The 12543-nt window shown below is 33.3% G+C and overlaps 1 protein-coding gene across 1 annotated transcript in view; it reads right to left on the bottom strand.

Moving 5' to 3' along the window:
- The window catches only part of URI1 (URI1 prefoldin like chaperone), a 72040-nt gene that overhangs the window by 41667 nt on the left and 17830 nt on the right, over positions 1 to 12543 (bottom strand). The window contains exon 2 of the mRNA XM_044256238.1: positions 5293 to 5327. Coding sequence (XP_044112173.1) covers positions 5293 to 5327 — 35 coding nt within the window. The remainder of the gene's footprint in view (positions 1 to 5292; positions 5328 to 12543) is intronic.

The raw sequence follows: 12543 nt of genomic DNA, 5'->3' as shown, positions 1-12543 counted from the left end.
ATCCACACTGATTCACTTGAAAGAAGAATTCCAAACAAACATCTTCATCTGTGTTTTTTAACTATTTAGGTATGCTTACTTGGTTATTTCCCTCTATATACTTTGACTATAACCTATACTAGAAACTAGTTACTCTTTTTCTCTACACAGTATTTTTTGTTATTTTCCTTTCAAAAGTGAAAATGCCAGGTATCTGCTTTAGAATCCCTCTCTCAAAATTCTCGTTGTGATGAGCACAGTGTTGTATGTAAGTGCTGAATCACTATAACTTGTACACCTGAAAAGAATACTATACTGTATGCTAACTAACTGGAGTTTAAATAAAAATTTAAAAAATAAATTCACAAGCTCAAGTGTTTCAGCATTTGTATGCCCAAATTTAAAGCTATTCTTTCCAAAATTAAATATTTGAATAATATAAAATGCCTTTTTATTTTCACTTACTTCTGCTTCACGTCATTTTATAGGTATCTTTACTACTTAAAACTCTTTTAAGATGATTTGAAGGAAGCAAGACAGTAAAGTTTTTATAACTCATGTGCATACAGTTTATGATTACAAGTAATGCCTAAGAGACATATGACATGTATGTGCCAGGCATCACATGCTATCTTTCATTAAATTCTCACAAATCAACACAAGTAATGGAGCTTTTTTCTTGTGGGACATAAACAGAAGCACCTATGATGCATTAAAAATGATCATAAATTCTTCATCACTCCTCCTACCAACTGGAGTCTATTTCCCACTCTGCCCTACACAATGTAGCCTTGCAGCTACCATTTTTGCTGCCCTGAGATCAAGTAAAGTGAGACAGGGAGAAAAGCACATAGACAGAGGCCCAGCTAACAACCCACTAGGCACCAGACTTGTGGGTAAGGTCATTTTGGACAACCCAGCTGACCCAGCCACCAAAAGGCTGCAACCACACAATGAGCCCAAAGAGAGGAGCAGAACAAGAACACAGGTAAGTCAAGACCAATATGCACATCCACAGAATCAAACGCACACAAAAACATGGCTGCTGTTTTAAGCCATGAAATTCTAGAGTAATTTTATTAAGAAACAATAAATAATGGATATAACAGCTCAAGAAGGATAAATTTCGAGTCATAAAACAATTGTCTTAGTAAGGTCACCATTATTTATTTAAAAAAAAATCAGTACCAAATCTTATTTGGTAACTCTAAAAATTAGACATTTGACACACAATGAAATTTATGGAAATAAAATAAAGAAGAAGAGTTAGCTAATAATTGAGAATAATCTCCAAGGATGAATTAAATGAACAGCATACAATCTGATTTCATTTTTGTCAAAAAAAGGGTGGGAGCACAATTTATAAAGACATGTGGATGAATACACATGTACACACACATATATATACACACATACACACATACAACATATCCTTAGGCAAACAATTTCTTTTTTTTTTTTTTTTAAAGATTTTATGTATTTATTTGACAGAGAGAGATCACAAGTAGGCAGAGAGAGAGAGAGAGAGGAAGCAGGCTCCCTGCTGAGCAGAGAGCCCGATGCGGGACTCGATCCCAGGACCCTGAGATCATGACCTGAGCCGAAGGCAGCGGCTTAACCCACTGAGCCACCCAGGCGCCTTAGGCAAACAATTTCTGAAAACATTTATAAGAAATTGGCCAAAAAACCACTGTTTACAAAGATAAATGAGAACTGAGGGATAAGGGTAGGAGAAAAACTATACCTCATTTATCCCCTTCAGAACTTCCTAAATTTTGAACTATATAAATATACTGCCAAATTTAAAATTTTTTAGTGTAAATTTTTAGAAGTTTTATGTCTTAAAGACACAAACTGAAATATTTCCAGATGGACATTTTCAGGTTCATTTCAAAAGTGCTGTAGGTGGGGAAGAGGGTAGGAGAGGCTGTTGAAATGCAACAGTTGCACAGTGCAAGTTGATAATTACTGAGGCTGAGTGATGGGTACATGTGGATTCACAATAGAGTCACCTTTTGTTTGAAATTCTTCATAATAACAAGTTATCTAAAAACATTAATGTAAAGCTTTAACAATACTGCTTAGAAAGCCATCTCTCCATCATGATAAAATAAGATGATGGCATGAATACAAAATATTCAGGAATATTTACAAAGCTTTGGTAGGTTTTTCTTGTTTTCTTTATTCATCTGATAATTAAAATTTTCAAAAGAGATTTCAGAGCTACTATTAATATTTATTGAGTGTCAGCCTGGGTGTTCTATAGACATTATCTCACTCGATCTTCAAGTTAAGTATTATCATTGTCACTTTACAAGGAGAAAACTGAGAATCTCAGGAATTCACCCAAGGTTATAGTTAGTAAATGACAGGATTCAATTGTAGATGTGTGACTCTGAATCCCATGCTCTTTAGGGAAGAATTAAAAAGATAAAAAATTACAGGTAATCTATAAACAGAATAATCAGGCCCTGGTGGATTAAACAGTAGGAAGTACATCCATATTTTAATAAGAAAATAGTATGTGGATTTTATAATACCTTATTTCCTGAGTTAAGTAAAAAGGATTTTAAGGAAAAAAAAAGTTGTTTTTAAATTTTTTTTAATCTTCACTAAATTGAAAACCACTATTAGCTCTAAGTGTTATACAAATTCTCAACTATTGGGCTCAAACCTTTCCTTATTATCTGTTATTAACTATACAAATACTGTAAATGTTTCTAGTTTACCAAAGCTCTGGAATTTGAATTAATTTTCTGGAAGAGTTTTTTTGGGCAGATCCTGTTTGCCCCAGGCCATTTTTACTCCTACTTTTCCACAAATATTTTTAGTTCTGCCCTACATTAAAAAAAAAAAAAATCATTTTGGAAGCCTACAATATTCATTACTTGTCCCTTAAATAAAAGAATGCTTTAAAACTGCTCAAACAAGTATAAACATCATCACTACTATTAAGAAAGCATTTTTAAAAAATCATCTGTGTTGCTCTCCCTTATATATATTGATATGTATGCCATGAAGAAGGGAGCTTAGCTATATGAATTGTACTTTAGACTAGGCTAAAACCAAGGCCTAAAGAAAACTGAAAAGCAACATGCTTTTAAAAGCAGTGTGTAAGAAAGACAGCCTTAAGAAGCGTTAACAGCTTCCGTTCTTGCTTCCTAGCTCTCTGTAAATAGCACAAAATTATTGTGATTTCCCTGTTTAGTGTCCGACTATGAATTCCTCCATGGCAGGGCCGTTCAATTCCAAACAGCAACATAACACTGGCATATGGTAGGAACTCAATCACTATTTGTGGAATTAATAGAATAAAAACATCACGAGAATTCCACAATGCTCCCAAATAGCTATCTATTTCCTGGCTTTCAGAGGAATGGAGATACTTTGGTTTCAGTTTTTTAATATAATAAATCGGTGAGTTCACTGGCCATTGAGATTCTAGCAATATCAGATCCTCATTAAAAACAAACAGAAAAGTCTGTTTCCTCAGCCTTATTAGAAATGATTCAGAGGAAAAGGCAAATTTCAACTGGAAAAATTATTTTAATTTTTTGAAGTAGAAATAAGATATGTATTACTTTAAGACACTTGTAGGTAAATACCTAAGCTTCTATAGTTTGGAAAGCTTTGGAAAATTGCAAACTGAGATTGAGAGTCAACATGAGCCTGCTCTGAAATAAATGTCACATTTCCATTTGTCAGTGGTTACCAGACTTGGACATTGCTACAGTATCTGCAAATTAAAATGTTATATATAATTACATATATATGGTCTTCATCTACTCAAACATTTATTAAGTACCTATAATATGCCAAACACAGTAGGAGGTGCTGTAGCTAAAAAAAAAAAAAAAAAAAAAAAAGGAAAACATGCCCCTTGGCCTTAAAGAATTTTCATTCTAACAGGGTAAGAATCTTGCAAAACAAACCAGAAGCAAGTTATTCACACATCTGCTTCAATTAGTATCTGTTCTTAGTGAATCCAACCTTTTACTGATTTCCTGAATTCCTTACCAAATCAAAAGAGAGAAGTCCACGTGAATAAAACTTCCTTATTATTTGTAAAATGGATCACTTTGGCCAAATTAGCACAAGGTGGAGGGTTGAGGGGGAATGGTAATTCTATGGCCAAGTACTTGCATTTCAAGTTTTAACCTGGACTGAATGTATAATGAAAAGAGTGAATGTCCATCATGGAAATGTTGACAGACTTACACTACCAGTAGATGCAACTACAACACTGCATTTATTGAAAATTAATGAAGTCCCTGAATTTTTATTTATAAAGTGAATATTATTAGTTTTAGATTATTTTCTGCAAGCCAACAGTCAGAATTTAATAAGATGATGTGTACAGATTGAACCGATTTTCACTCTTATCCACTGCTTGCAGCCTATGTGCATTTAAACCAAAAAACATTTGATATACACTAACTATAAATTATTTCCTTGGAGATCTCTCAGGCATGAAGAAAAAGCCTCTTAAATAAATTTAAAATATTATATGCTTGATGGTGTATAACCAAAGGTTTAATCTCACCACTAAAGGGGCAGTTACCATGATTTTGCAATAACCCTGCAGACAATAATCAAGACAGCTCCTGTTGTTCTCTCAGTAAAATCTTCGTAAACACAGCATGGATATATTGTAATTTGATATCTGTAAGATCAACAGCTATACCTCATGACAACTCATAATGTAAGATTTTATTCACCATTACATTGAGTGTTTTCCTCAGAAGACTTAGGGAAGTGTGTTATTTACCAAGCATTGTCCTATTTAACTAAAGATTAGCACATTAAAATAGATATGCTTTCTTTCTCTCTATACTCTAAGAAAAAGAGCAGTCCATAAAGAAAGCTCTGGGAAGTAGGCAATTAATTAGATTTTTTCAAACTTCAGGGAAATGTGGATATTTCCATCATTATTTTAAAACAACTGATTCCAATTATTATTCTAGCACAAATATAAGAATATTCCCCAAATAGAGCTCTCTCTGATTAGCCAGGTTCAAAAATGTCTCCACCTCATAATGATATTAATATTATTCTAATTTGAAAAAAAGAAAAGAAAAGAAAAAAGAAGGCAATTAGAATAAACACAAATGGTGACACAATTTCAGGAAATCAGGGAACACGTAATTCAGTCAACAGTGAAGGACAATATAAATTAGTATCAAAGCATTCAAAATGGAGATTACTAGAAGAATTCAATTACGGGTTACAAAAAAATAATACACACTTTATTTAAATACAAAGGGATGACCCCATCAGTATTTCAGAAATAATATAAAACCATCATTCACTCACCAATGCTGGATTTTCTCTTGGCAGTTAGTGACCACCTGTCATGGAAACAGATAACTACTCATGAAAAAACGGGCTATACACAAAGCTACAAAATCAGTGTATCAGAAAACTAGAACAGTGGCTTTACAGATTTAATAGCATCTCAGTATACATTTTTATTTGTCAAATGCACAGAGATGTGACTGTTAGTTTTTAAGCAGCACACTTTATCATAACCCCCTAATGCAGGCTGATAACTGCAGAACAAATTACAGCCTTCCGATTCATACTTTGCTACAAAACCCGCTTCATAACTATTAGGTGACATATGATATAAGATAACTAGTATTTTGTACAATCTACAGACCTGCTTTCAATGTTACATATTTTGTAGAATACGCAAATGTTATAAATAACAAAAAACCAATGCAACATTCACGTTTCATCACTAAAAAAAAAAAAAATACAGTAGTAAAAATATTTTATTTTGTCAGTATATCTCCAAATGTTTTCACCTGTAATTTTTATTCTGATGCATTAAAAATGAGTTCAGTGATATTTTTCTACTAACATTTTCAAGAAGAAATACTTGGGATAAAGAGATGCTCTGAACAGCCCATTTGTTCCCTTAGTGAATTATGATAAAATTTTAAGCACTTAATAGCCAGTTTTAAACTATGTTTATATTACTAAAATAATAAAATTAAGGGCAAAACTTATTTGTTTTCCTTAAAGATATTTCAGCAGAACCTAAAAATGCCGGGGGGGGGCGGGAACAACACTAACCAATGAAGAAAAGAAACCCTTGAATGGTAATTTAAAAAACAACACTGTTTTCAGAGATTACTAATTGCTTTTAAATTGTCCATTAATAAAAATTTTAAACAATAATCTCAAATACTGTAACACCATTTTAGAGACAGAGAAACTAAGGGATACAAGCCAAAATGCTCAATACAAGGCTATGTGAGAAAGACAGCAGCATTATCTGGTTTGAAACACACTGCTTCAGTTCACCACTCTAAACACCAATATTGTCTCTTGTCTCTCTTGCTCAATGTTTCACCCAAAAATCACAAGACTTTTTTCTGGGGTGGGGGGAGTGGGGTCCTGTCACTAAATTCCTATTATAACATTTAATTCCTGAAATAAATGTCCTCCTTTGGTACATTTTAAATACTTAGGCAGCAATCCTGTACCAAAATACATGCTGTAATCAGATACCCAACCATACTACACATTAACACAGCATAAAAAGTCCGTTTTAGAATGAAGATCTCTCAGTAAGTATCAATCACATAGCAACACTTAATAACAGTGGTAATATATAATAGAGTACTGACTTTACATCTGGAAGAACCAGGCTAAAACTACATCAATCCATTTCACTGTTTCTGATTTGGCAGTAATTACAAAATAGACAAACAGAATTAAATGTAAATTGAAAAAGAAAAAAATCTTCATGAAATCCTTTTCATAAAGTTCCTCTTTAACAACCCCATTAAAAGATGAGACCCAAAAAACAGTCAGGATGCTTTCCAATCCCAATGCATGTGTTTCCAAGCATGAAGTGAGCCAAAAGCACAAAAAGAAAAGCCCTGCAAACCATAAGAGCAGAATGTTCATTAACCTCTACATGATAATCCTTTCGTAGCTGCATATTAACTAGTTACATATTCATAATCATTTACATTATTTAAAGGACCTTCGATGAAATTTTCTAAGCAATATCCATTAGTGACAGTGTTAAAGGTTACAGAAGATAGTCTACTTAATGTTTCCAGGAAGGCTTTTTAATTAGTAAATATGTAAATTTGGCACATATGCTTTTTATGTTTAAAAAACAAGTCTCTAGAAGAATGGCATGTGTTCTGGCCATCACCCCCCATGGTCTAGTCTCCACTTTGTTTTAGCTATCTTTCCCCCATTCCACCATCTCCCTCACCCCCTTTCTTTCCTAAAATAGTCTCCCAAGAACAAACATTCAAGGATAAAACAACAAAAATCCATTTCATAATTTATAACAGAAATTTTAACCACCAAAATATTGCCTTACACTAAAGTCTTATTATTAGTTACATACAGATATTAGAACAGAGTTGTCCAGTTAGGCAAAATCAAAGGTCAGGCTCCATATTTTAAGAGTCAGAAATAAAGGAAAATGTGAGAGAGGCAGGTATAATACCTATAACAGCCTTCTGATGAGGCTACAGTTATCTTTGTTTACATGAGTTATATAACCCACTTACTTCCAAAAACCTTTAAATCCAAGCAGTTGTACTGATACTTTGAGAAATCATTCTAGTTTTCCTCTGTTTTAAAGCAAATTATTCAAAAGAAAATATTGGTAAATTTCTAGAACTGGGATGCCAAGGGAAATTTTAGAAAAAAGAAAAATCTGATGATTCTAACTGAACTGAATGGGTTAAAAAAATCTAATTTTTCTATTAAGTTAAATAAGTCCAAATAACCTTACTTATTCTGAAAATTGACTCAGATTAATTAATTAATTAGATTAATTCAAGTATTAAATAAATAAAATGAACCTGGTTCTATAAGAAACCCTTGAAGGAACAAAGCAAAACAACAGAAAAACATTTCATTACTTTGTTGTCCTTCACAGAAGCTTTTTAATAAGATGGCTATGGAGCAACAATAATAGTTTTTTAAGTTAAACCCGTCAAAACATGCAACTGTTACTCCTGAAGAAAAAATCTCATTGAATCATTTTTAAAAAATTGATTAGTAGGCTTCAACAATTAAAATAACTGACCTAGTAAATTCTTTAATATGATATAATAGCATTTAGAGCCAGGAATTCATAAATAAAATATGTGCTTACACAATAGTACAGCATTAAAGTCCACAGTAAAGAAAAAGGTCTATGAGCTGATTTACCACTTTTTAAGATACATTTTATCATTAAGAGTCTTCACCAACAGCCCAGTAGTAATAAAGTCCATGGTGTGCTTTGTAGTTCAAAAGCACCCTTACCCTAAAAAGTAGTACCAATGGTATATGCCAAGACTTCATAGGATGAAAATCAGTAAAAGCAGGTTTTTGACCTCTCCAAAACCTGTGTTCAAAATTTAAGTATCTTATCGAATATTATGCAACTGCCCAGGAACTGGTAAGAGAAATAATCAGTTTTAGAACGGAGTCTAGCTAACGGGGACTATCTAATCTCAAAACCTGTATTCACTGGATTGGACTACCTCCAACCATCATGCATCTTACTGGGTGACAGAAGCAAAACAGCTATTTACATCTTTGGTCTTTCTTTTTTAAAACACTGACTGCTGCTGCTACTTCTCCACTTCATCCACAAACCCACTCGTACACAAAGAAGACCTTACCAATGTTAGTAAAAGCAAATAAGCTTAAATTCACCAACTGGCTAATAAAAACCCTCATTTCTTCCAACAGCTCCTGGCCTTTTTAGGTCAAGTGACTAAGTATAAACAGATTTCCCAAGCCCCATTTCTTTGTGTGCACTGGGAGGTGGGGGTGTGGGGGGAACGACACGCTAGCCCTCTAATTACTACCACATCTCGTTATACTTTTGAAGTACTTATGACTGAGTTCGGTGCCCAGGATGACAGTGGTAGACAACAAAACCAACAACCTCTTTTTCTTTATGTCAGTGTCTAGCTAACATACATACAAATTCTGTTGCAAAAGGTTAAAGTAATATTTGATAAATTTAAAAGCCAATAAACTATATGAGGAATAATAATTCCTTTGCTGTTTTTCCTCAGAAGAAACTTTCTAAAAATTATTTTGTAAGGAATGAATGATTTAACATGTATTAAAATCTTCATTACTTATTTCCATTTGTGCTATTTATTTTGGTAAGAGACCACAAGGGGGCATCAACCCATGAGTTTTCTCTGTTAAGTAACAGTGCCACATTAAAATCAGACTGGAACAGAAAAGAAAGCCTAGAAGGGTAACTTTGCTAAGTCTCAAATGATACTTCTCTCAAAAATGTTCCATTTCATTTCTAAACCCCCCCAACTGTATTTCAATTTCAAATTCTTCCTCTACGGATTCATATACAGAATGATAATCTGAGGACTGTATTAATCAGAGCTGTCTAAATTTATACAGTTTGCTTCTCTTATTAGACTGTCTTCTGACAGATTGTACAATTTGGGGATTTAAAGCTACTGAATTAAAAAAAAAAAAAAAGTATCCGTGATGGCTAAAACCAAAGGATAGTACACATGCACTATTATCTGACAATTACTTAAAAGGTTGAAAATAATTTTTTTCAAAAATATATCGTCAGTTAATTACACAGACATCTGAAAGTCATTGACAAAGTATACAAAAAGCATACTTCAACAAATTTAGTAAGATATTAAAGGTGCCTGGGTGGCTCAGCGGGTTAGGGTTAAGCCTCTGCCTCTGAGCTCAACTCATGATCTCTGGGTCTTGGGATCTAGCCCCCATCAATCTCCCTGCTCAGCGGGGAGTCTGCTTCTCTCTCTCTCTCTCTCCCCCCCTCCCTCCCCACCATGTCTCATTCTCTCAAATGAATAAATAAAATACTTTTCAAAAATTTGTGAAATATTACAAGTCTTCTTGATAAGACTCTGCAAAGAAGGAATTGACTACAGGTTCTTAAAAAGGAAAGTGCAACAAATAATAATAAACTGCAATGAACTGAGTATTTCTACATAAAAATTTTAAATAAATGTACTTTCTAAAATATGTTAAAAATCAAAAATACCAAAGCTACCAAAAATTTAATTCCAACTATATAGAACCATTTTTTAGAACATTCAAATGTCCTTATTCAAAAACATAGTTAGGATGGAATCAAAATAATCATCTTCTTACTTTTACATTTAGCCCAATTTTCACCTACACAAGCTTCTAACACACTACTCACATTCAAACCCAGTCTCTTTATACACAAATATTAGATTACGTCTAACATACTTTGGTATTGTACATTCCATTCCTTCATAGTTCTACCTACAAATTAGGGCTCTTTCTTTTCCTTTCAGTTATTACTCACAATACTAAGTATAAAGATACTGGGTAAAGGTAATAGTTGGTAAAGATAAAGGTTTGTCACAATGGAAATATCAAACACTGGTAACATCTACATCCAGCCAATATGCCTAAAAATGAAGACTTTGATGTGTGGAGGGTTCTGTTTTTAAGGGTATTTGAATTAGGAATCCAGGAAACTCTAACCGTACTGACTGAAAGCCCAGTGAGTTATGGGACATGTCTACTTTATTCACCAATGTATTCGCCTGCCATACTGACAGTAAGCATGCATCTAGTCCTTTTAAAGAAGTACAGGTCTACCATCACCTAGCCAAAAACTTCAACAGATACGTTTCTCAGTTTAAAAATTTTCATAACTTAACAAAGTAATACAGTCCATGTAACATACATTATAAACACCAAACCCCAGTGAAACACCACTCTGTATCAAACACAGTAACACTGGCAATAAAATATATGAATATTCAAAGTAAATGGAATAAGTGCCTCACTCAAATCAGTTCCAATCAGTTTGTCAACAAATGAGTATGCCACACACTTAGGAATAACTTTGTTTTCAGTGCTTTTTAGCCTTCTGAATTGCAGATTGGGGACGATAACCTGCATTTATTTCTGAAGTTGAAATAATGCTTGAATCACAGCTTGCATGCCCACTGTTTTACCAGAGATACCAGTTTGTCTCCTCTTATATTTACAAACACTGATCCACTCTGAATAATTTTGAATATTGCCCATTGACTGCTATCATCTGAAGATTCATAATCTGAGATTTAATTTATATTATCATTTCTACCATCATTTGTTTCTAGTTGAGCTTCACTATTAAGTCAAGAAAAATCTCCAAATTAAAGCCCAGAGATTTGAAAACAAAAAATTAAAAATACAGAAAAGACCAAGAAGAGATATGTAAAACACTGTATAATTGAAAACTCAGAAAGAGAAAGAAGAGCATATGTGACAGAAGCAATATTTGAACCTACCATGACAGGATTTTCCAAAATGAGGAGGAGGGTATCAGCCAACAGATTCTAGAAACTCTAACAACCTCAAGCAAGAGAAAAAAAAAAATTATATCAAGGAAAAACAAACTTCCACAAATGAAACCCTCCAAAAAAAGAAAATTTTATAAGCATCAAGAAAGAGCAAGGAGGATATACACTGACTTCAAAGTAGCAACTAGAAGAGCTAGAGTGAACTTCAACAAAAAAACAAAAGAAAACAGAAAATAAGATAAAATCTTACAGTGCTGAAAAAAATAACTGAAAACTGGTAATTATGTACAGCAAACAAATCCTTCAACATGAAGGAAAAATAAAAACATTTTCACACAGAAAAAGAATTCTTCACCAGCAAATTTTCACTAAAAGAAATACTACATATATATGATGTGATGGAGGTGCTAGCTAAAATGCCAAGATGATAATCATTTTGCAATATATAAGCATATCAAATCAACATATTGTACACCTTAAATTTATATACTGGTGTATGTCAATTGCATCTCAATAAAACTGAGAAAAAAATGCTACAGTGCTATTCAGATTAACATTAATGAAAAAGAACTAAGAACAACTATACAGGTAAAATGAAAAGTAAAGGTAAATCAGTACTGATCACATCAAACAAGTATATAAAGTACTGTGGTATTTAAAACAAGGAATTAAAATGCATGAAAGCAATAACACAAGAGGTAGGATGAATAAATGAATTCATGTTGTGCTCTCTAGAAGAAAATTAACCTAATAAAAAAGATGGTATAAGGATACAGTATACTTAATGCTAACATATGTGTGTATATATATATCTACATATACCCACACATATTTCTACAGTAAAAAAAAGTATCACCAGCTCACAAAGGGGAGAAAATACAACATATCTGATTAAATCAAAGGAAGGCCAAAAAAAGAGAAAAAAGAACATAAAAGTAGATCAAAGAGACCCACAATGAGTTACCACTTCACACCTATTAGAATGGCTCAGAAGGAGGGAGGGATGAGGAAGGGAGAGAAGGAACTGAGAGAAAAGAAAAAGGAAGGGAAGGGAAGAAGGGAGAGGGGAGGAAGAAAGTAACAAGTGTTGGAAGGATACAGAAAAACAGAAACTCTTGGTGGGAATGTAAGATGGTGCAGCCACTATGGGAAACAGTAAGGTGGTTCCTCAAAAACTAAACACAGGATTACCATATGATCCAGCAATTCCGCTTCTGGTTATATACATAAAAGGGTTGAAAGCAAAGTATCAAAC

Source organism: Neovison vison, chromosome 7 (assembly GCF_020171115.1).
Source record: "Neovison vison isolate M4711 chromosome 7, ASM_NN_V1, whole genome shotgun sequence".
In the NCBI taxonomy this organism is placed as follows: Eukaryota; Metazoa; Chordata; class Mammalia; order Carnivora; family Mustelidae; genus Neogale; species Neogale vison.
This window is presented reverse-complemented; position numbering and strand designations above follow the sequence as displayed.